Consider the following 21,398-nt stretch of genomic DNA (forward strand, 5'->3'; position numbering starts at 1 on the left):
ATATCTTTTTATTCTAATAAAACGTCCACAACTGTGTAATTTTCTGGCTAAACAATGAATTAAGAATGAAGTCAGTGTCTCCAGCTGCCGTCAGTGATCGTTTTTCTCCTCTCACACGAGATGCAGCAACGGTGAAATGCTGCCCTCTAGAGTTTAATAAAGTATTGCAATTAGAAAAACGAGGTCATGAATACACTACTACATTTATACAGTTTAGTAATGTAGAATACGTTTAGAATTGATTTATTTCCCAATCTTTTATGTCTATTTGTAATAATAAAATGGACTGTAACATATGAGGAGTGGGAGTGACCAGAATTAAATCCCTTTCACTTTAAAGCTGCTTAGAACTGTACAAACTCTGACCATGTTTCAGCTGTTTCCTGTTTTAAGGGAAAAGTTGAGGTAACCGAGGGCCGGATCAGGACTCCTCAGTCCCCTGAAAACAGTTCAAACACTTTCACATGTTGTAAAAATACATATTTAGCTTTTATTAATATAAAAAGATAAAACAAGCAAATAAAACATTCAAAGCGTTTCTTTATTTTCATAATCTGTTTATTAATGAATTTAAGGCCACTCTGGACTGTGCAGAAGTCTTGATGAGAGCTGAGAGTTTGACTACATCCTGTGATAACTGCTTGCTACTGAAACTGAGCTCTTTCACATCAGAATGGAGTCGAACAAAGGAAAGTCATCGGGCCGAGCGGTTCCACGCCGATTAAAACTACACACATTACATTCTCTTCCTACGGTTCACACGTCATGTTTCAGAACTGTTTAAACTCCTGTTTATTAAATCCACAAACACCAGGTGAAGTGAAGAAATCTGTCATAACTTAATCCGTCGTCTTTGGTTTCTTCTGCCAAACCCACCGGGTTTAAAGGGACCGCTTCCATCTGTACAATCGACTCTGTCGGAGGGTGAAGGGAAAAGATTTACACCGAGGTCGTTTTTCCATCCTCCACAGAGGAGGACGAGCAGCTGGAGGGGGCAGGTGATCAGTTCCTGAAACAACTGGAGAGGATTTAACCACCAGAACCCGACTGAGGATCTTTGGGACGTTCTGGAGAACCTTTAACGCAGCGATCCGATCTGGGAAATTAATGCTGTGGCATTTCATCATTTTTGTCACCAAGATGTTCCAGCAGATTATCAGTGTGGCTTGTGATTGGTCGGTGTACATCACAGGTATTTAATGAGAGTCACGCAGGGTTAAATCGACTCACGCCTCTCCCTTTTGGTGGTTGACCCACTTCACATGTTCGTTAGCCGCTTCAAGCTTCATTTGGATTCGGATGACAGACAAAAGCAGAATCATCAACATTATCTCCATTTAAAGTGCTACGGGAGCCCTCTTCGGAGACGTTTACACGAATAAAGAGACTCCATTTTGATGGGAATATGAGCTCGTGTAAAGGCGGAGCGCTGATCAAGACCCGCTCTATTTTACAGTAAATACACAAAGATAAATTCAATCAAAAGGTTGAAACGTGAAGTAATGACCCGACCGGCTGAGCTGAATCTTCTGATCACTGCTAACATGCTAAAGCTACAAACAGAAGCTGTGCGAAGAGTCACGACAGCTCTGAAAAGGTGGGAAGATCTGGGAGCAGCGACCTGGGATCCAGCATGTGAGAGACGGGGCGGACACGTGGAAAAACCCGCCGCGTCACTTGTGCAAAGAAGTCCGACTCTGTGGCGGCAAAGAGCAACACGTCGCCTTCAAAAAACCACAATATTCCACATAAAGTAAGGTACGAGTGAAAAGAAAAAAGAATTTAAGGCCTCGCGGCGTTTAGGCAGCGCCCGGAGCGCTGCACTCAAAGTCCAGCGTTGCCTCCCGTTCTGTGCGGCCGCCCCTTTGGAAGAATAATCGGACGTGACGGGACCGCAGGACTCAGTTTGGAGAGCCGTCACGCCGGAGTTCGGTTCACAGATCAGCTAATTCAGTCACCAATGAGCGCCCGACCCTCTGCAGGACGCCACGCCGCCTCCCGGGATTTCACGGCGGACTGCTTCTCAGAGTTTGGCGGGAGCGCCGGCGGCAGGTTTGTCTGCAGCTGGTTGAGGAGGAGCCTGCGGAGGGGGGTGCAGACCGTCCATCGTGCCGATGTTGACGGTGATGTTGGTGTAGAGCGGCAGGTGCTGCCGCGAGGTGACCTCATATTCCACCGTGTTCATGCCGTCCAGCTTCCATGTCGCACGCGTCTTCGCCAGCATGTTGAACCTGGAGACAGAGCAGCCAGTTTTTACTTTTACTGCACCCCCACAGCTGTCCACACGGACTAAAACAGCTTTTGGGATGAGACGACTGAACAGGAGGCGATTTCTGACGGCGTGACCCGGGTGAGTCGGACATCTTTGCTTCTTTGCCTTGACAATCATTCTCTGATGTTAGTGGCTTCCTTTACCGCTGAATACCAACTGAAAACATCTTTTAAACTCTTTAAAACGCCAAAAGATGTCATTTCTTTAGAGAAAACTTAAGATTTCAAACATCTGCAGCCTAATTTGCATGTGATGACATCACTGATGACATCACTGATGACATCACTGAGCCTTTTTCCCCGTTGTTTTCATGTGGATAAAATGACCAAAAATACATGAAAAAGATCAGAAGTTGGAGCAGCTTTGTCCATAGTTCAAGCATCAGAAAGGACAAAAGTAAGAAAACGTGTGGAAATGTGTTCAGAATCCAACGTGATGTCATCAGTGATGTCACCTGCTGGCGAACAGAGCCCTACATCTTTGGCAGTTTTCACCGTTCACCATCAGCTGGGGTCTTCAGCATGTTTTAGCAGATCTGACGCTGTTCTGTGGATGTTATCGGTACAGCTAGAGCTACCTGAGACCTCATGAGCCTTCGGTACCTCTTTGGGTTCACTTCGTTGCCGCGGTCCAGCTTGTGTTTGATCATCTTGTAGCGACCGACCTTCAGCGACGGACGGGTGATGTACATCCCAGCCAGAGACACTCTGAGGACACAACACGCGTACAGTTGGACTGACGGACAAACACCATCTAAACTTTCCAGACTCTGGAGGTTTGAGCAGCTGTACCGTCTCACCTGGTGCCGATATCATCGTCCTCGCCACCCCAGCCCCAGTAGTTGTTGGGAAAGCCGTTCATCTTGAGGTAGTGCAGCGGCGACAGAGCGGACACGCCTCCAAAGTACATCTTGTAGGGAAGCCTGGAGAGGATGAAGAGCAGAGAAAGTCAGTCTCCCACAGAGCGAGCTGCAGAAGAAGAGCCCACACAAACGTACTTGTAGCCGAACTTGTCCATGGCGATGGCCGCGTGCTTTGGGTTGGCGTCGCAGACGTACAGATTGCGATCGTCCTCAGGAATGAGGTCGACGTCGTGGAAGAAAAGGCAGTCCCAGTCCTCCTCCATCATGGCCTCCCGGAAGCCGACGTTCATCAGCTTGGCTCGGTTAAAGGTGTAGTTCCCATTCTGCGGAGCACACAGAGTCCGTGTTGGTGGAAAGCAAACGAGCTCCACTTCCTAATCTGGGACCAGTTCTTTGTGTTTTCACAGCCTTAAAAGCTCAGAAACACTTACATTTGGGGCTTTAAAAGGGACCAAATGCTTGGAAAAATGATCAAAGACTTCTGCTGTTTCAGAGCTGGAACCTGCAGACGGTTGAAGCCTAATCTGGGACCAGTTCTTTGTGTTTTCACAGCCTTAAAAGCTCAGAAACACTTACATTTGGGGCTATAAAAAGGGACCCAATGCTTGGAAAAATGATCAAAGACTTCTGCTGTTTCAGAGCTGGAACCTGCAGATGGTTGAAGCCTAATCTGGGACCAGTTCTTTGTGTTTTCACAGCCTTAAAAGCTCAGAAACACTTACATTTTGGGCTTTAAGGGGACCCAATGCTTGGAAAAATGATCAAAGACTTCTGCTGTTTCAGAGCTGGAACCTGCAGATGGTTGAAGCCTAATCTGGGACCAGTTCTTTGTGTTTTCACAGCCTTAAAAGCTCAGAAACACTTACATTTTGGGCTTTAAGGGGACCCAATGCTTGGAAAAATGATCAAAGACTTCTGCTGTTTCAGAGCTGGAACCTGCAGACGGTTGAAGCCTAATCTGGGACCAGTTCTTTGTGTTTTCACAGCTTTAAAAGCTCAGAAACACTTACAGTCGGGGCTTTAAAAAGGGACCCAATGCTTGGAAAAACGATCAAAGACTTCTGCTGTTTCAGAGCTGGAACCTGCAGACGGTTGAAGCCTAATCTGGACGTCTGTATCGTTTCATCTGCAGAGCTGAGGACTAAACACTGACATATCCGTGCATCTGGGTGAAATCTCGTGCACAAGTCTCACGTTAAATGGATTCAGAATAAGAACCGTTCTCCTTGGACTCAGGAGCTCTTAAAGGGTTAAACTGAAGTTATACACACAGCTCAGAACTTTTAAAGCGACACAAACCGCATGGAAAATACAGATAAAACTCTTCAGTGCATCATTTCAGGGCGTTTAAGTAAAGAAGAACCACAAACAGACGGATTAAATCAGACTTCTCGTCCTCTGACTCCACCAGAGGGCGCTCTGCATCCATCCCCAACTGAAACACAGTGGGGAGAATACGGCCTGCTGTCCTCCACTCATTACCTGCTTTAACTGCACCGCTTTGAACCAGGGAAACGTGCAGAGCTGTAGGCTGGGACGGGCCGCAGAACGACAGGCTGCAGGACGACGGGCCGCAGAACGACAGGCTGCAGGACGACGGGCCGCAGGACGACGGGCCGCAGGACGACGGGCCGCAGGACGACGGGCCGCAGGACGACGGGCTGCAGGACGACGGGCTGCAGGACGACGGGCTGCAGATCGTCGTCCTGCAGCCCGTCGTCCTGCAGAACGACAGGCTGCAGAACGACGGGCTGCAGGACGACGGGCTGCAGGACGACGGGCTGCAGCTCGGTGAGAAGGCAACGGTTGGCATAATTATTAGAGAACGGAAGAAAGTCAATCTGACTGTTAATCTCCAGAGTTTAGGGGTGGAAACGTCATGCTTTGGGGGTCTTTGGGGGTCTTTTTCTGCAAAGGGGACAGGATGGAAGGAGCCATGCGACCTCCTTCCCTCAGTAAGAGCACTGAAGATGGGTTGTGGACGGGTCTTCCAGCAGGAGAGCGACCCAAAACAAAGCCAGGGAAACCAAGGAGTGGCTCCTTAAGAAGCATCTCAAGCTCCTGGAGTGACCTGAACCCAATAGAACAGGGAACTCCGGTCCTGGAGGGCCGCTGTCCTGCAGGTTTTAGATGTTTCCAACACACCTGAATCAGATCAATGCATCATCAGCAGGCTGCTGCAGAACCTAAAAATCTTTTGAAGGGATCCATTTCGTCTGAATCAGGTGCGTTGAAGCAGGGAAACGTCTAAAACCTGCAGGACAGCGGCCCTCCAGGACCGGAGTTTGACACATGTGGGCCAAACCTGGTCGGGCACCACAGGAAACATCTGACCTCTGCAAAAAAAATGCTTTCTGTGCCAAACATCAAGTTCAAAGTCTTATTTTATGCATTAAAATGCTGATTAACCATTTAATGTGGTTTTAGATTCCGTCTCTCACAGTTGAAGTGAGACTGATTAAAATCACAGACCCCCCCCCATACGTGGGGAACCGGTGCATCAGATACTTCTTTCCCCTCCGGGTTTCACCTGGTGGATGATGTATATCCCGTAGCTGAGCTGCTGCCGCTGCAGGAACGGATGCAGGTAGTAGAGCAGGAACTTGAGGTGGTGCTCTCGGTGTCTGTGGGGGATGATGATGGCCGTCCTGTGCCTCGCCAAGCAGTCGGGCGGCCTGTAGCGTCCTCCACGAACCACCAGCGGGTTTTTCCTCTGGACCTCGGCCAGAGTGAGCCCCGAAGGGAAGCTGACATGGATCGGCCCCCCTGTGAACACACATTAAAGCCGGTTGTCAGTACCAGCAGGAATCAGCGCGGTTAATGGAGCAGATGCACGCGAGAGCACGCCATTTAATGCAGCTCCGAGGTTTAGGACGCAAAGAGCAGTCAAATGTACAAAAAAAACAAGGTTTTGGGGGAAAAGAACCTGCTTTACAAAGCTCAGGGGAAGGTTTGTTCAGCTCCAGGAGCTCAAACTGTTCAAAAGTTCACTTTGTCAACACAGTTCCTGGAGAAAGGCCAGTTCCAGTTCTACTGTTTCACCTTCAGCTGTGGTCACACCTCAGAGATTAAGGAAATCAAACATGACCTTTGACACGAGGCGCAGAAAAGCTTTGTTGTTTCAGCATTAAACAGGATTATTCTGTCAGGTGAAATGTAACAAGGAAAAGATTAATGGATGTCACACGGTTCACTTTCTACAGATATTTTCCTTGATGATGCAGCAGATGAAGGCTGACTGACAGCTCTGAGGAAGCAGCTTTAAAGTGAATCTCTGGTCTGAGCTCCTTCATTCTCCAACACAGCCTGAACCCTCTGAGACCAGCTTTCTGTCATTTCTTTAAGGAGTCTTCAGGAATAGTTCTCCAGGCTTCTTGAAGGACATCCCAAAGCTCTTCTTTGGATGTGGGCTGCCTTTTGTTCCGTTCTCTGTCAGATGATCCCACACTGCTTCAATAATGTTGAGGTCCGGGCTCTGGGGAGGATTCATCCCTCCATAAGACCTGTTGCCACTGATTTTCAGTCCACTTCTTGTGTCATTTGGCACAGCTCAGCCTTTTCTCCCTGTTTCCCTTCCTTAAGAACGGCTTCTTGACAGCCACCCTTCCATGGAGACCATTTCTGATGAGGCTTGGGCCAACAGTAGATGGATCAGCTGAAGGTCCAGATGCATCTCTCAGGTCCTGTCAGGTCACAGCTGGATTTTTTCCTCTTTCTTAAGGACATCACTTTCAGATCCTGTTCATCTGCTGGAGATAGTTTTTTAGGCCTGACACTTCTTCTTTTGTCCTCCACTTGTCCAGTTTCCTCAAATGTTTTAAGGACACACTGCACACCATGCTGAGATATGCCAAGTTTTCAGCTAATAGCTCTTTGGGAATCACCTTGTTGCTGCAGAAATCCTATTTTCTGTCTGTCAAACTGTGTTTTCTTTGCTGTTTTTCATAGATGCAGCTAAAGAAATGGGGACAAATGATGTGTCTTTGTGACAAAGTGCCTAAAGATCCAGTTTAAAATGGCTTCTTTGCTAAGTTGTCTGTTCTGTGTCGACACAACACTGGTTCATCCCTTGAGTTAGGAGCCTTTTTTCTGCCTGAAGGGTTCAAAGGTCAGAGTTAAGTGGCTGAACAAAGAAAAAACACTGAAAATGAGGGGAAAAAAGCAGAAAATGTCCAAAGAAAAAGCTGCAGAACTGTTGATCAGGACACTTTAAACTAAAGGTTAAAGAAAGTCCTAAAGAAATGAGGGCTGTTTTTCATAGATGCAACTAAAGAAATGGGAACAAACGATGCGTTTGAGGTCATCAGGAAAGATAAAGGATCAGGAGTTTTGGAGGAGCCATGTGACACTTTAACAGACCCATTTATATAAGAGGCTGAAATGCAACAAAAAGAGGAACTCTGCCTCTTCCAGAGTCAGTAATCATTCCTCACTAATCGGGTTAAAGTACAGACGACCTGAGTCAGAACAACAGTACGGTTCATGCTGCTCTGGTTTGATCAGTTTCATTGTTACTCCGAGCAGTCAGACAGTGAAACAATGACTCGTTTGATGAGAAACAAACCAAAAACCAACACTCTTATCATAAATAAATACCAGCAGCTCGGGAATGGCCACAAACAGAAATGAATTACAGGCGGGTCGAGGGTTCGGGTGGGACTGATGACTCATCAGCTGCCTGAAATGTAAACGAACCCCAGTGTGATGATGTCACCCAGCAAGTTAAACAGGATGCAGATCCCTATAGGTTAATCCAGGACGCCAGAGTCCTTCAAGGATGTTGAACAACAGCAAGAAGAAACGCCTTCTGCAAACAGAAGGTGGAAAACTGGCCCCGGAAACACGCCCAGCTGCAGAGGTTCTGACCCCTTCTCTTCATCCCAAACATCGGATAACTTATGTGAGATTATCATCCATCTGCAGAACCCGATAACCTCTGCGTGCATGAACAAAAACTCAAGCCCCGCCCCTTTAAATCACTTCCCAAACGTAGGTCACAGACGCAGGAAACGCTCACCGATTAAAGGGGAGGTCTTCGGGCAGTAAGGCACGTCGTCTCCGTGCGCTTTGGACAGGTGCGACAGGTTGGCGTAGACGTCCCCTCCGAGGACGCCGGGCGCCGTGCGGTTGCGGAGCGGCGGCGGCGCCGCGTCGGTCTTGCGGAAGATGCGGATGAAGTAGTTGACCCTCTTGTGGTATCCCTCCCGGGACAGCAGGGCCATGACCACCAGCTGGATGCCCAGGAACATGAACAGGTAGCGCCACTTGGACTGCAGCGCGATCATGGCGGCAGGTCTGTGTGGATGATTGTCGAGTTTAGAGAAGGCAGGTGTGGCTGATACAGCGAACCTGACCCGCTTACGTGGGAAAACACGCCGAATGTGACGGTTAAACGCGCTTTTAGGGGACCGGGGCGAAGCCTGGGGCCTCCTACGGGGCAAGATCAGTAAAAAACCAACAGATTCAACTCCAGAAAAGGCACTTTGGGCGGGCGGCTACTGAAAAAAGTCCACCCAGGAGAGGAGAAACTCAAATATTCAACAGCAGGAGAAACGTCTGCTTCTCAGTGCTTCGCTGCTGGTCAGCAGGAGGTCATCACGTGGTTTCACCCCTGCTGAATTCCACCGTCAGCCCTGCGCTGCTCATTCTCCTGCAGTCGGCTCCCCCTTCCTCCCTTTGTGAGCTTTATGCGGCCGTCTGCTCCCCCCCATGGTCTCTCCTGGGGGAGGCCTCCACAGCAACAACCGCCACCATGACAAAAGGGAGCATGTGCAGCTGTGTGGGCCCTATACTTCAGAGGATTACGCAGCTTCCACCCACTCGCTGCCTGGCTGGGAGTGGACCATGACCGGCGTGGGGGGGGTGGTCAGAGGGCCTGTGAGTCTGTGTGGGTGACTGTGTTTGGGGGAGGAGGAAAGAAAGATGATGAGTCCCTCTGTTATTGTCCCATAATGATGCAATCCACCGCTCTGACACACTTGGAGCAGCTCTCTGGGCTCACAGCCAGTGGCCGGACAGGAACTGGACCGGGACTCCAGCAGGGCTCTGAAACAACACAAAAGCAGAGGGGGGGGGTTACACTGACTGTCATTCTCTGGGTAAAACCACTGAAATCAGCTTTTTACGGCGTACAGTCCTTTCTCTCACAGCCACAATGAGCCACTGTGTGCAGCACCGGCCAAACTGACGGCTTGTGTTTGTTTTCAGACCAAACAGCAGAGCCTCGACCAATCAGAGCCGGCGTGGGCTCCGGAGCAGACGCCTCCCCGAGGAGAGGCCCGCTGCCAGCAGCAGGCGGCAGACGGGGAGCTAAACGCCACAGCGTGCATGAAACATCCCAACCGTGGAGCCCACAGAGTCCACGCCGCCGGCTGCAGACCTCGAATCGCCGCCACCCTGCTCTGCTGCCGCCGCTGAACGGCTCGACAACTTATTCTCAAACCAATTAGCGGTCGTTAAAGACGTCCGCCTTAAACCCGTAATCCTAATCCCACTGAAGGCCACCAGGCAAGTGGAGAGGCAGCGATTTAAAAACTTTAAAACTGACCCGCGGCGTCGGTTTTATCCCTAAAATTCTGATGGAAAACACGCCGAAGACGTCCCGAGCAGAATCCAAAACACCTGCTGGGATGTTTTTCCTTAAAAAGCTTCAAGAAAATCAGAGTTACGCACAACCATGGCGTTAAGTTCCCCACCAAGCCAACAGAAGCCTGTTAATAATACAAATAATACGGAGGACTCAAACCGCCATAATCCAAAGAAAATGGACAGATTACCACCAAAATAAAAAATAAAGCTAATTATTTTGAAACTGTTCATTTAAGCTTTAATATAACTATTTATGTACTTTCATCACACAATTTTAGCCATTTCTTTGATTAGAATATATTTCTTTGATGTCTCTCTTTGTTAATTTGAAACCCCGCCCCCTCATTTGCATAATGAGGCAGAAATGCATAAAATGTGTTTTCAGTTGCATCATAAAAGGAGACAGAAAAGAGGGGGGGGGGGGTGTTTACATCCTGGGAATAAATACATAAATATGAAATAAAACCAAATAAATACCAAACCTGAACATATCTTTGACTATAAACTGCCTCTGAATCAGTGCAGTGCATTATGGGATATATCTGAGTTAGTGCCCATTGATCCTCAGTCTCTCACATAAACATAAACTACACATTCAGGCCTTATAAAATGGAACTTCATGATGCTAAATGCACAGCGTGTCCTTTAAATGCATCCATTTCGGCATTAAAATGTGATGTTGGGCCGGATAATGGCCAGAAGTCCTGTGGGCTCCAATGAAATTAATTTAAGCTTTTAGTGCTGCAGCTTTAATGCCGTTAGCTCAGCTCGTTCTGAATAAATATCACAATAATGAGAGCAAATCATGCTTATGAGCAGTCTGGCGTGAGCGGCATCGGGGGGAAAGGAAGGCTGCCGTCACAGGAAGAAAGACAACCTGGTTTTTATGGATACCGGATGTTAGGGGCGATCATTTCGGTACATTCTGCTGGGAGGATGTGAAGCTGTTCTCTGAGGGGGTCGTGGATGATCATCCAGATGTGGGACTGCGAGCAGCTGGGAGACCGACCCGTCCAACTGTGCCCAGGCTCCATAATAACCTCATAGATTATGGATATGGTTTATAAAGATCGAGCTATAAAAACTCCGGTTAATCCGGCAGTATTTGAAAAAACAGATTAAGCACCGGGGCTTACGAGCCGCTTCAGGCTCTTTGCAGATTTTCTAGGACAGAAGATGGTGGATCATATCAATGCGTTGATGACTCCAGCCCTGTATAAACACCCCCCCCCTCCTCTCTGGCTATTCAAACCCTGCAGTCGCATTCATCTGGAATGAGACGTCTTTACAATGAAAGCCTGTGTACCTGAGCTGGTTTCCACAATGAGGGAAACAAAGCTGAGCCTCTGCAAACATATCTGCCGAATGTGAGCAGAAGAGACAAAGAAGAGAAGCTTTACGGTCGTAAGAGGTTTTAAAAGCAGTTTAAGAACTGCATCTGCAGAATTCTTGTCATGGATATCAGTGTTATCTTTAGACCTGAGCGCTTCAGGGAGGAACTGCCGAGCTAAACTTACTCCAGAGGGCATTTCCTTGGCTGCGAGTCCAACAGTGAGGAGCCTTGGAGTGATTTCTGACCAGGATCCGTCCTTTGAATCACATATAAAACACGTTTATCCTCTTTCACCTTCAAATTATTGTTAAAATCATCATCCCAGAGTTTCTAAAAGCAGAATGGGAGGCAGAGCCTTCAGTTATCAGGCCCCTAAAAGCAGAATGGGAGGCAGAGCCTTCAGTTATCAGGCCCCTAAAAGCAGAATGGGAGGCAGAGCCTTCAGTTATCAGGCCCCTAAAAGCAGAATGGGAGGCAGAGCCTTCAGTTATCAGGCCCCTAAAAGCAGAATGGGAGGCAGAGCCTTCAGTTATCAGGCCCCTAAAAGCAGAATGGGAGGCAGAGCCTTCAGTTATCAGGCCCCTAAAAGCAGAATGGGAGGCAGAGCCTTCAGTTATCAGGCCCCTAAAAGCAGAATGGGAGGCAGAGCCTTCAGTTATCAGGCCCCTAAAAGCAGAATGGGAGGCAGAGCCTTCAGTTATCAGGCCCCTAAAAGCAGAATGGGAGGCAGAGCCTTCAGTTATCAGGCCCCTAAAAGCAGAATGGGAGGCAGAGCCTTCAGTTATCAGGCCCCTAAAAGCAGAATGGGAGGCAGAGCCTTCGGTTATCAGGCCCCTAAAAGCAGAATGGGAGGCAGAGCCTTCAGTTATCAGGCCCCTCTCTGTGGAACCAGCTGCCAGTTTGGCTTCAGGAAGCAGACACCCTCTCTACCTTTAAGATCAGGCTGAAACTTTCCTTTCTGATAAAGCTTATAGTTAGGGATGGCTCAGGGGAGCCTGAAACATCCCATAGTTCTGCTGCTATAGGCCCAGACCGCTGGGGGAGCTCCCATGATGCACCTCTCCTCCCTCTGACATCATTGCTGTCATTAACTTGTGTTTCTCTCTCTCAGCAGGTATCTCTGGCCTGGTGTTACGCTGCTTGTTGTCCCCTCTTTCCTGTCCTCTCAGCCCCAGCTGGTCCAGGCAGATGGACCCTTCCTGGTTCTGGTTCTGATGGAGGTTTCTTCCTGTTAAAAGGGAGTTTTTTCTCTCCACAGTCGCCTCGTGCAGCTCAGGACGGGGATTGGATCAGAGAGAAGTTTCGGTTCAATCTGTTGGTTTCCTCGGCTGCTTTCTGGACTAATTTGGAACTGAATTAATTAGATTAGATCATGATTGTATTACAGTGAATTTGATTGTAATTGGCTTTAATTTGACTGCATCTATGAAGTGCTTTGAGGCGATTATTATAAATAAAACTGAACTGAACCGACAGTCGGGTTAAAACATCTGCTTTTGACTTACATTTATAATTAAAAACCTTCATGTTCGGCATGACATAATGCAGTAAAACGCACAACGAGAGCCTTTTCCCATCTCCACCCTCGGCTCATTTTTACTTCGCTGTGCTTTAAATAGTAACAGCACACAACAGCTGATAAATGGGACATTTTCACCTCCGCCTGCGGGGCATTAATATTACATATAAGCTGCGTCCACATTTGAAGGGGGTTAGAAGAGGATAAGACATGAAGGGGGAGGGGATAAGGAGTGTTTAGATAAACATGGAGGGACAGCTTGCAGTTCAACACCCTGAAGGGACGGCACACAATCGTGCACAGCCACAGATAAAACCTCAGTCCAAGCCTCTTTCAACTTTAACGGCCTTTCCTTTCACTGCTTCTCCAATTCTAGTTGGAGGAGGAGTGAAAACAAACCTCTTCTCCTGCCTGAACCAGAAGTCTTCGGCAGCGTTTCAACACAAGGAGCCAGAAATTCCAGACACAGCTGGTTCACATCAAAACAAAGCTCCCACTTCAGCTCGAAGCTTCTTCACTGTGGAAAACAGGCAGAGACGGCATTCAAAGCAGCATCTGTGCTGCAGGAAGACGGGCAAACAAAAGATGGAGGCCTCAGAACCACGAGTCCGAGCCAGACATAAAGAGGTTCTGAACACTTATCCCGTCAAAGTGGTACAGACCGATTCTGCAGGGGACCGGAGTCCCTTTTTACGAGCTCTCCAGTCCCTGAATAACAGTCAGAGCTGGGTTCTGGTTTACGGTGCATGGTGGACTCCACCAGGGCCGCCCCTCATCTCCGGGCCCGTTTGTGGTTTTCAGGGACAGAATCTGTGGTTCTGTTGGCTTCTTCGGGGCGAGCCTCAGGGTCACAGCTCTGCTCTATGCAGATGATGTGGTTCTGTTGGCTTCTTCGGGGCGAGCCTCAGGGTCACAGCTCTGCTTTCTGCAGATGATGTGGTTCTGTTGGCTTCTTCAGGTCGAGCCTCAGGGTCACAGCTCTGCTTTCTGCAGATGATGTGGTTCTGTTGGCTTCTTCAGGTCGAGCCTCAGGGTCACAGCTCTGCTCTATGCAGATGATGTGGTTCTGTTGGCTTCTTCAGGTCGAGCCTCAGGGTCACAGCTCTGCTTTCTGCAGATGATGTGGTTCTGTTGGCTTCTTCGGGGCGAGCCTCAGGGTCACAGCTCTGCTCTCTGCAGATGATGTGGTTCTGTTGGCTTCTTCGGGCCGAGCCTCAGGGTCACATCTCTGCAGATGATGTGGTTCTGTTGGCTTCTTCGGGGCGAGCCTCAGGGTCACAGCTCTGCTTTCTGCAGATGATGTGGTTCTGTTGGCTTCTTCGGGTCGAGCCTCAGGGTCACAGCTCTGCTTTCTGCAGATGATGTGGTTCTGTTGGCTTCTTCGGGCCGTGACCTTCAGCAGCCGGGGGACGCTGGAAGGAGGAGCTTCCAGTTTACTGCTCCATCTTTCTTCCAACCTATGCTCACAGTTCTGGGAACTGGTTCCGATGCCTCCTGGTCACCTCACTTTGGAGGTTTTCAGGCACATCCAACAGTGAAGAGGCACCGGGGCAGAACCAGAACTCACTGGAGGGATTATATATCCCATCTGGCCTGGGAACACCTCGGGATGTCAGGGTTTCCCTGCTGGACCTGATGGTTCTGCGACCCGACCTCAGCTAAGAGGAAGATGATGGATGGACATCACTAACTAAAGAAATGATATAAAAACACTTTCATCCTCTTGGTTTTTCTCCTGCTGTGTTTTTCCATAGATTAAAGGTTAAAATAACACCCGACAAAGAGCTCTTTCCATTTTCCTCTTGTGGATGTCCACCACAGCAGTTGTTTTTTCCTGCTGGAGCTTTGTTTCCCGTTATAATTACGACTTCTTCTACTGAATTACAACAACAATGTGGTCTGTAAGGTCACCCACAGCCGAGTTTATTTCCCCTCATGCGGGTCAAGTTTTCTACAAACCGAGTTTGTGCCTTTAACTCTGACTCTGGAAAATAAAATCCCCACACTGATGGCCTGTATCTGCAGGCCTTCCTCTCTGGACGCCGACATGTTTGCCCATCCTGAGATACGAGCACCAACTTCCTGCTGCTGTACTTTCCCAGAGACGGCCGAGGCGATGCCTCCGACTTATCGTACATCAGAACAGGTCAAATCTTCTTCTGAGATCTGAACTTTGTCCTGAAAAACTCAGACAGGAAGCCACGAGTGCCATCGCTCGCTAGCGGTCCACAGCGTTAAAAACTAAACGCTGGATCTACAGGAACAGAGCGTGGAAACAAAAACCAAAGCCTGGCACAGCGAAGGGAGAAGAGCTCGTCCTCCATCTGAAACACTGTGGATTCAGGGCGAGAGTGATGTTCACCAGGAACAGATGATCTGCAGAGTTACTGAAGCGTCTGAAAACAAACTGCGTGAAGGCCAAGACAAACACAGGTAGAACAGGTCAAATCTCATTTGCATAATGAGGTCTGCCTCATAATTTTTGCCATTTCTTTGATGTCTCTTTGTTAATTGGAAACCCCGCCCCCTCATTTGCATAATGAGACAGAAATGCATTAAATGTGTTTTCAGTTGCATCATAAAAGGAGACAGAAAAGGGGGGGGGGGGTGTACATCATGGGAATAAATACATAAATATGAAATAAAACAAAGTAAAACCAAATAAATACCAAACCTGAAAATATCTTTGACTATAAACTGCCTCTGAATCAGTGCAGTGCATTATGGGATATATCTGAGTTAGTGCCCATTGATCCTCAGTCTCTCACATAAACATAAACTATACATTCGAGCCTTATAAAATGGAACTTTAGGATGCTAAATGCACAGCGTGTCCTTTAAATGCATCCATTTCGGCATTAAAGCCGAGCTATAAAACCTTCTGTGATCTGAACTTTGTCCTGAAAAACTCTGAATGCAACCAAAGTGGAATTCAGCCCAGATTCATTCCCATCTTTGTTTCTTTGATGATTAAAACAGTTTCCCTGTAGGAAATAAATGAGGAAATAGTGAATTCTCACAACACTTCTTGTTCTGTCACCGTGAAACCACACAACCCCGATGAAAAGCTTTTCTAACGTTTCTAAAACCGGTGATGAGTAATCAGCATTTATAGAGTATTTCAGCTGGGCAGAACTTAAGAATACTGTTGGTGATAAGATAATGAAACTTACTGAAAAGCTGCTGCCAGGCCATTAATCCAGCTGTTAGAGCCATGCAGCGGCATCTGTTAAATACAGACTTTAACTTAAGCTCTTCTTCTTTTCTCTCAGTGGTCCGAGCCCAGAATAAATTGGTCGTATGTTTGCTGGGGAGAAGCCTGCAGGGTGGGTCATATCGGCAGAGGCTGCTGGTGTCCAGAGTTCAAACCGAACAAATGAAGCAGCTTTGATCTTATTGTTGTACAAATTAGATGTAAAAACCTTTAAATGATTGAACATATAAGTATAGCGTGTGTTAGCTTCGCGGTAGAAGCTCTGAGCCATCATAGAACAGCATTAGGAGAGTAATTCAACAAAAAAAAAACCCAGAACCAGACAGTTTGGTTCATCTTGACCTCATAAGATCTGAGCCACATTCAGGATCCGGCTGCCTGCTTTCGGCCTCAGAGCAGAGCTGATGCACGTCCCTGGAGGGCTAACCTTGGCTGCAGTGTGTTTTCTCGCTGGCAGCAGCATCTAAAAGCCTCCCTGGTTACCGGTCTCTGCAGAAATGGATGTTAGCATCAACAAAAGGGCTCATTCCAGTAAACCTCTCACTCAGTACCGCAGCACTTACAGGAATTAATGGCCAAATGTTAAAATATCCTCATTCTTTAAAAATTAAAAAGTACATACCAAGATGACATTAAACAGAAACAGCCTGGAGCAGTAAAGGCTGACGGATCGGGGTCGTTCAGCTGGTTTAGCACCTCAGGAGCGTTTATGGTACACAAAGAATGCAACTAAGATCTTCTTTTTACGAGCAAGCGTTCCCCTTTAAAACAACTTGAAGTGGAAACGTCATTCTTATTCCATGGAGGCGAGCGGGTTCTTCCCATCAAGCACAAACCCAGCAACACCAGGAAATGAAAATAATGTGTCAACATGTCCTGAGGTGCTGGCATAACAACGCGTCTCCGAGGCTGTTCCCCCCGAGACTCTGCTGGGACACACGAGGAAGAAAAAACACATCAATCTCCTGCCTTAACCTCTCATTTACATGCATTTGGCTGCTAATGCAGTTTCCACCTCCAGCTGAGCAGGTGAGGTCCCTTATTCAATGACAGAAACGTGCTCCAGCAACCATGGAGATGAAGAAACCGCCGCAGGGACAACCGACCGACAACTTCCCACGCTAAGAAACATCTATCGTGCTAAGCTAACTGGCTTTTACAGTACTTTCTCTGGTCTTTGCTTTGAAATGCTTGATTTTTTTCTGATTTTTCTCCATCAAACCAACCGTTCATGCTCCAAAGTTCCATCTTTCAGAGAAAAAACGGCTCTCTTTCACATATTTTTCCATTTATTTTGTCAGGAACTGAAAATCAGCCCATTAAGGCTACGTGTTAAAGCATTTCCAGGCTGTCGCTCTGCTCTAATAAAATCCTGATTTTATAACCACAGCCTCCTCTGACAGAACCACCATTAAAGCAGCTTAAAGACAGCGTCTGAGCGGTGATTTCAGCTGAATTACATGGACCAGGATCTCCCACAGAGGAGGTTAGAGGCAGCAGGAGGTCTGGAAGGTTTTCTCTCACAGTCCACAACATCAGAGACTTCAAATAACTCCATTTTGCTCCTATTCATGTAAACGAGGACAGCGATCCAGCTAAATGGCCACTGAGCTCTGACTCTGTAAAGTCCCCACACTGATGTCTCTGGACGCCTACGTCTTTGGCCATCCTGAGATACGAGCACCAACTTCCTGCTGCTGTACTTTCCCAGAGACGGCCGAGGCGATGCCTCCGACTTATCGTTCATCAGAACAGGTCAAATCTTCTTCTGAGATCTGAACTTTGTCCTGAAAAACTCAGACAGGAAGCCACGAGTGCCTGAAACACTTTGGATTCAGGGCGAGTGATGCTAACCAGGAACAGATCATCTGCAGAGTTACTGAAGCGTCTGAAAACAAACTGCATGAAGGCCAAGACAAACAGTCCAATGGTTGTCGACCTGCACCGTTTTCTACAGGTTTGACTCTTTCAAACACAAAGTGGAAGAGAAAGCAGGGCCCTGTCGGGTTATCCTGCCAGAACATTTCTATTCTCAGGGATGCTCTGAATGGGGATCATCGTGTACATCGGCAGGAATGTGGCCCAACAAGGAAGAAAAAGGGCTGTTTTTACACTAAAATGTATAAAATAAATTCAACCGCCGATAAACTGACTCTTTAGAGTCTGCTAAAAGCCATCGGACTGGAAAAAATGTTCCGACTCTGGACTCTTTGGACTGTTTTTAAGACAGAGGTTAGTGTTTTTATTGCGATGGGCTGTGATTTTTGCCTTCACACTCAAGCTAAAGTAAGTAGTACATTCGTATTTTCATCCAGTACGCTGAGTCTAAATGCCAAAGTACGCATTCTCCACCATCTAATTACAGAAAACATCAATTTCTGCTGCGGTGGAACAAAAACGCTTCATACGTCCACCAACTTCCACCTGCAGGTCAAAGTTCAGTGATGCCAGCACTTCCCTTTACAGCCTTTAGACCAACAACAGAGATATAAAACATAGGAAAAGATGTGATCTTTGAACCGATCTTTGTGTTATCGCTACACATGAATACACAAAATGAACCAACAATGAAAACAGTTTAAGGTTAAACAGGTGTCTGGTTGATATAATCTCACTGTAGCCACTTCCTCTGATGTGGTTTAAGGTCATTAACTGAGTCGCCATTGTGGTTTTACCTTCTAGTACTCGAAAGACACAACGTCATACAGACTTATGTGACTTTAAAGTCTGGTTAAAGCAAAAATAAGCCACAGAAATTCAAAATTGATGATCAAAACTATAAATAAATGGCCAAATATATTAAATTAGGCTTCAAAACGGCAAAAGAATGAGCAATGAGCTCTGCTCTGACACACTGAAGATCTCAGCCCTGTTCAATTAGAAAACACTGGGGTGCCAGTTAGCTCGGTGGATTAAGCTCGTCCACGCAGCCGTCGCCGGTTCGATTCCCAGCCCGGGCCCTTTCCTGCATGTTGTTGCCTTCTCTCTCACTCTCTGCCCTATTTCCTGTGAAGCAACTTTTCAATAAAGGCCACTAGTGCCAAAAAATCCTTTAGCATCGATACATACAAAAAAAATAATACAGATTCTGTTTTATTAAAGGTAATGTGTGGTGTGCCACAGGGTTCCATATTCGGACCAATGGAAAATGAACTACTTATTGTTAAAAAAAAGGGTCGCAGAAAATCCAAAATAAACTCAAACGTGTGCTTCCAACTCCTGTTTTTTTTTTTTTAAGACATTGAAGATTTATGTTGTAATCATTCCACCCTTGAAAAACTGTTTGAATAAATAATTAAAAGCCAAAGTTAATGACACTCCCGCCCATGTAAACACCGAGCTGTGGTTTCACCCTTTTGGTTTATCATTTGATTTATTTTGATATAAATTATCAAAATATTAAAGCTGCTAGAGCCAGATCCAAGTTGTTTCTAACTAAGAAGTGGTTTGATTTTCCACAGCCAGAGAGCCATGTCAATATGTCCATTTAAATGTTTATTCCAACTCATTCTGGTCCTCCAGGGGGTGGAAAACAGTGTGGGTTGGCAGTTATTTTGTCCCGCTGTGTTATCCTAAAGTCTTGGACATACATTGTGTTGTATGAGCCGAGCGGTCAGGGACAAAATAGGAACATCGATCGTTTAGTGACATACAGGCTATGAATACTTAATGTCTAAGAGCAAAGCCAATTATAACAACGTAAATGGCCGCCATTCCTGGTTCTGATGGAGGTTTCTTCCTGTTAAAAGGCAGTTGTTTCCTCCCACAGTCACCTCTGCACCTCAGGGCTGGTGACTGCCGATAAATGTCCTTCTAAAAATGACTTTTTACTTTAAAGAAAGACAAGTTGGCACGATGTCCTGCTTGGTTTTAGCTAGTGTGACCTACATTCATATTCTGCGTTTTTAATTCCTCTGATATTAAGCCAAAGCTGGGCAGAAAGCGGCTCAAAATCACGGTCCGTCCTCATGTGGGAAATAAACGAGCAGTTCTTGAGTGTGGACCCGGTCAATAGTGAAGTTCAGAGGGGGAAGGGGCCACCCTTTGGGGCCTTTTGTTCTGCTTTACGTGGATCCAAGAGACGGCGAGACCTGCTTCAACTGGAATTTAAGCCATTCAGCTGAGGAAGAGGAGCACGAAATGGCGAAATCAAACAGTACTTTTAACATTTACTGCGGCGATGACGGAGGCCAAATTTCCCGATTTGCTTAACAGAAGTTATAAACCAGTAAACCCAGTTTCCCACCAGCCCCAGCTGTCATCAAACCCATTATGAACGTCTTCTTTGTTCCCTTCCTGCCGTTTTTAGGGTGATCGCTCGAGGGGGAAACTTTCTAAAAGTTGCACAAACGCTTGAGGAAGAAACGCAAACAGAGTTTAACGTCAATCAAAAGAAAAAACGGGTCAACGGGGCTCGGATAACTTATCTAGACAATACACTGGGTAATAAACCCGTTTAACCCATTTTCCCATTGATTAGGTCATCGTGAAGGATAACTCGTTAGTTAATGTCGCAGTTTTTCCGTAGCGGGTTTCACTTTGCGCCAACACAGCCAACAAGCTCCCGCTAAATACACTGATAAAGCCGGACAGTTTAAAGACATAATCCCTTTAAAAAGCGGCACATGAAACCGTTCCCAGCCCAACTGATCCTTCCCAGATGTGAGGGGAAGGCGAGGACAGTCGAGTCGAGCCGAGCTAACCGCTGCGGGGTTCGTTAGCTGATTAGCTTGCTAACGCACGCGACCACACGGAGCCGTTGGTTACTGTTGGTCAGAGATGCGGTTCGCCGTTTAAAATCTTACCGGCCGGGGTGTGCTGAAGCCGGGGTGAGGTGTCTGTCGGTAGTCGGTATTCTCCGTCGCCGCTGCGGTCCTCAGCCGTGTTTCCGCTGTGTTTTGAAGTTGCTGCTGTGTGGAGGAGGTCCGTCTCATAAAGGGCAGACATACGGATATGTCCCCTCCCCTTCACTTCACTTCATCTCACTTGAGTTCACTTACTTTGGGCCCCACACCTCCCACAGCCCGCGAGAGGAAAAACACTCAAAACTGTCAACATTGACGTTGATCATGGCCATCATGGCTGTGGATCAGGTTACAGCAACTCTGGGCAATATCAGGCCTGTCTTTACACAACACAGAGACAGTCTAAAACCAGCCCTGAGTTCCTTATTTTTCATCCAAGGAGACAAATTTTCTTAAATGTTTTAAAGTGGTTTTGAGTAACAGCTCTCCAGGCTTTCTGGTGGTTTTATTCGGACAATAGTTCAATTCAGTTTTATTTATAGAGCAATAAATTACAACAAATGTCATCTCAAGGCACTTAAATAATACAGTCCAATTTAAGCCAATTGGAATTCAGTTTATTGTAATCATAATCCAATGAAATCCAATTAATTAATTTCAAAATAATCCAATTTATTCATATAGAGCCAATTCAAAAAATAATATCCTAGCTAAGGAAACCAACAGATTGCACCGAAACTTGTCTTCAGTCCAATCTCCCGTCCTGAGCCTGAGGGACTGTGGAAAGGAACGACTCCCTTTAACAGGAAGAAACCTCTGGCAGAACCAGAACCAGGAAGGGTGGCCATCCGCCTCGACCAGCTGG

General features: G+C 47.0%; 1 protein-coding gene across 1 annotated transcript; it reads right to left on the reverse strand.

Annotated features, from left to right (window-relative positions):
• Positions 1-536: 536 nt before the first annotated feature.
• On the reverse strand, positions 537-20,769 carry LOC140315903 (beta-1,4-galactosyltransferase 3). The gene is made up of 7 exons (XM_072393513.1): positions 20,594-20,769; positions 8,152-9,179; positions 5,665-5,900; positions 3,270-3,457; positions 3,072-3,194; positions 2,875-2,979; positions 537-2,231 (listed from the first exon to the last, which is right to left on the reverse strand). Exons 2-7 carry the CDS (start codon positions 8,417-8,419, stop codon positions 2,024-2,026), a joined length of 1,128 nt encoding a protein of 375 aa, XP_072249614.1. The 5' UTR covers positions 8,420-9,179; positions 20,594-20,769; the 3' UTR covers positions 537-2,023.
• Between the last annotated feature and the right edge of the window lie 629 nt (positions 20,770-21,398).

This window comes from Leuresthes tenuis, unplaced genomic scaffold, assembly GCF_036924035.1.
Source record: "Leuresthes tenuis unplaced genomic scaffold, fLeuTen1.0.hap1 SCAF_10, whole genome shotgun sequence".
In the NCBI taxonomy this organism is placed as follows: domain Eukaryota; kingdom Metazoa; phylum Chordata; class Actinopteri; order Atheriniformes; family Atherinopsidae; genus Leuresthes; species Leuresthes tenuis.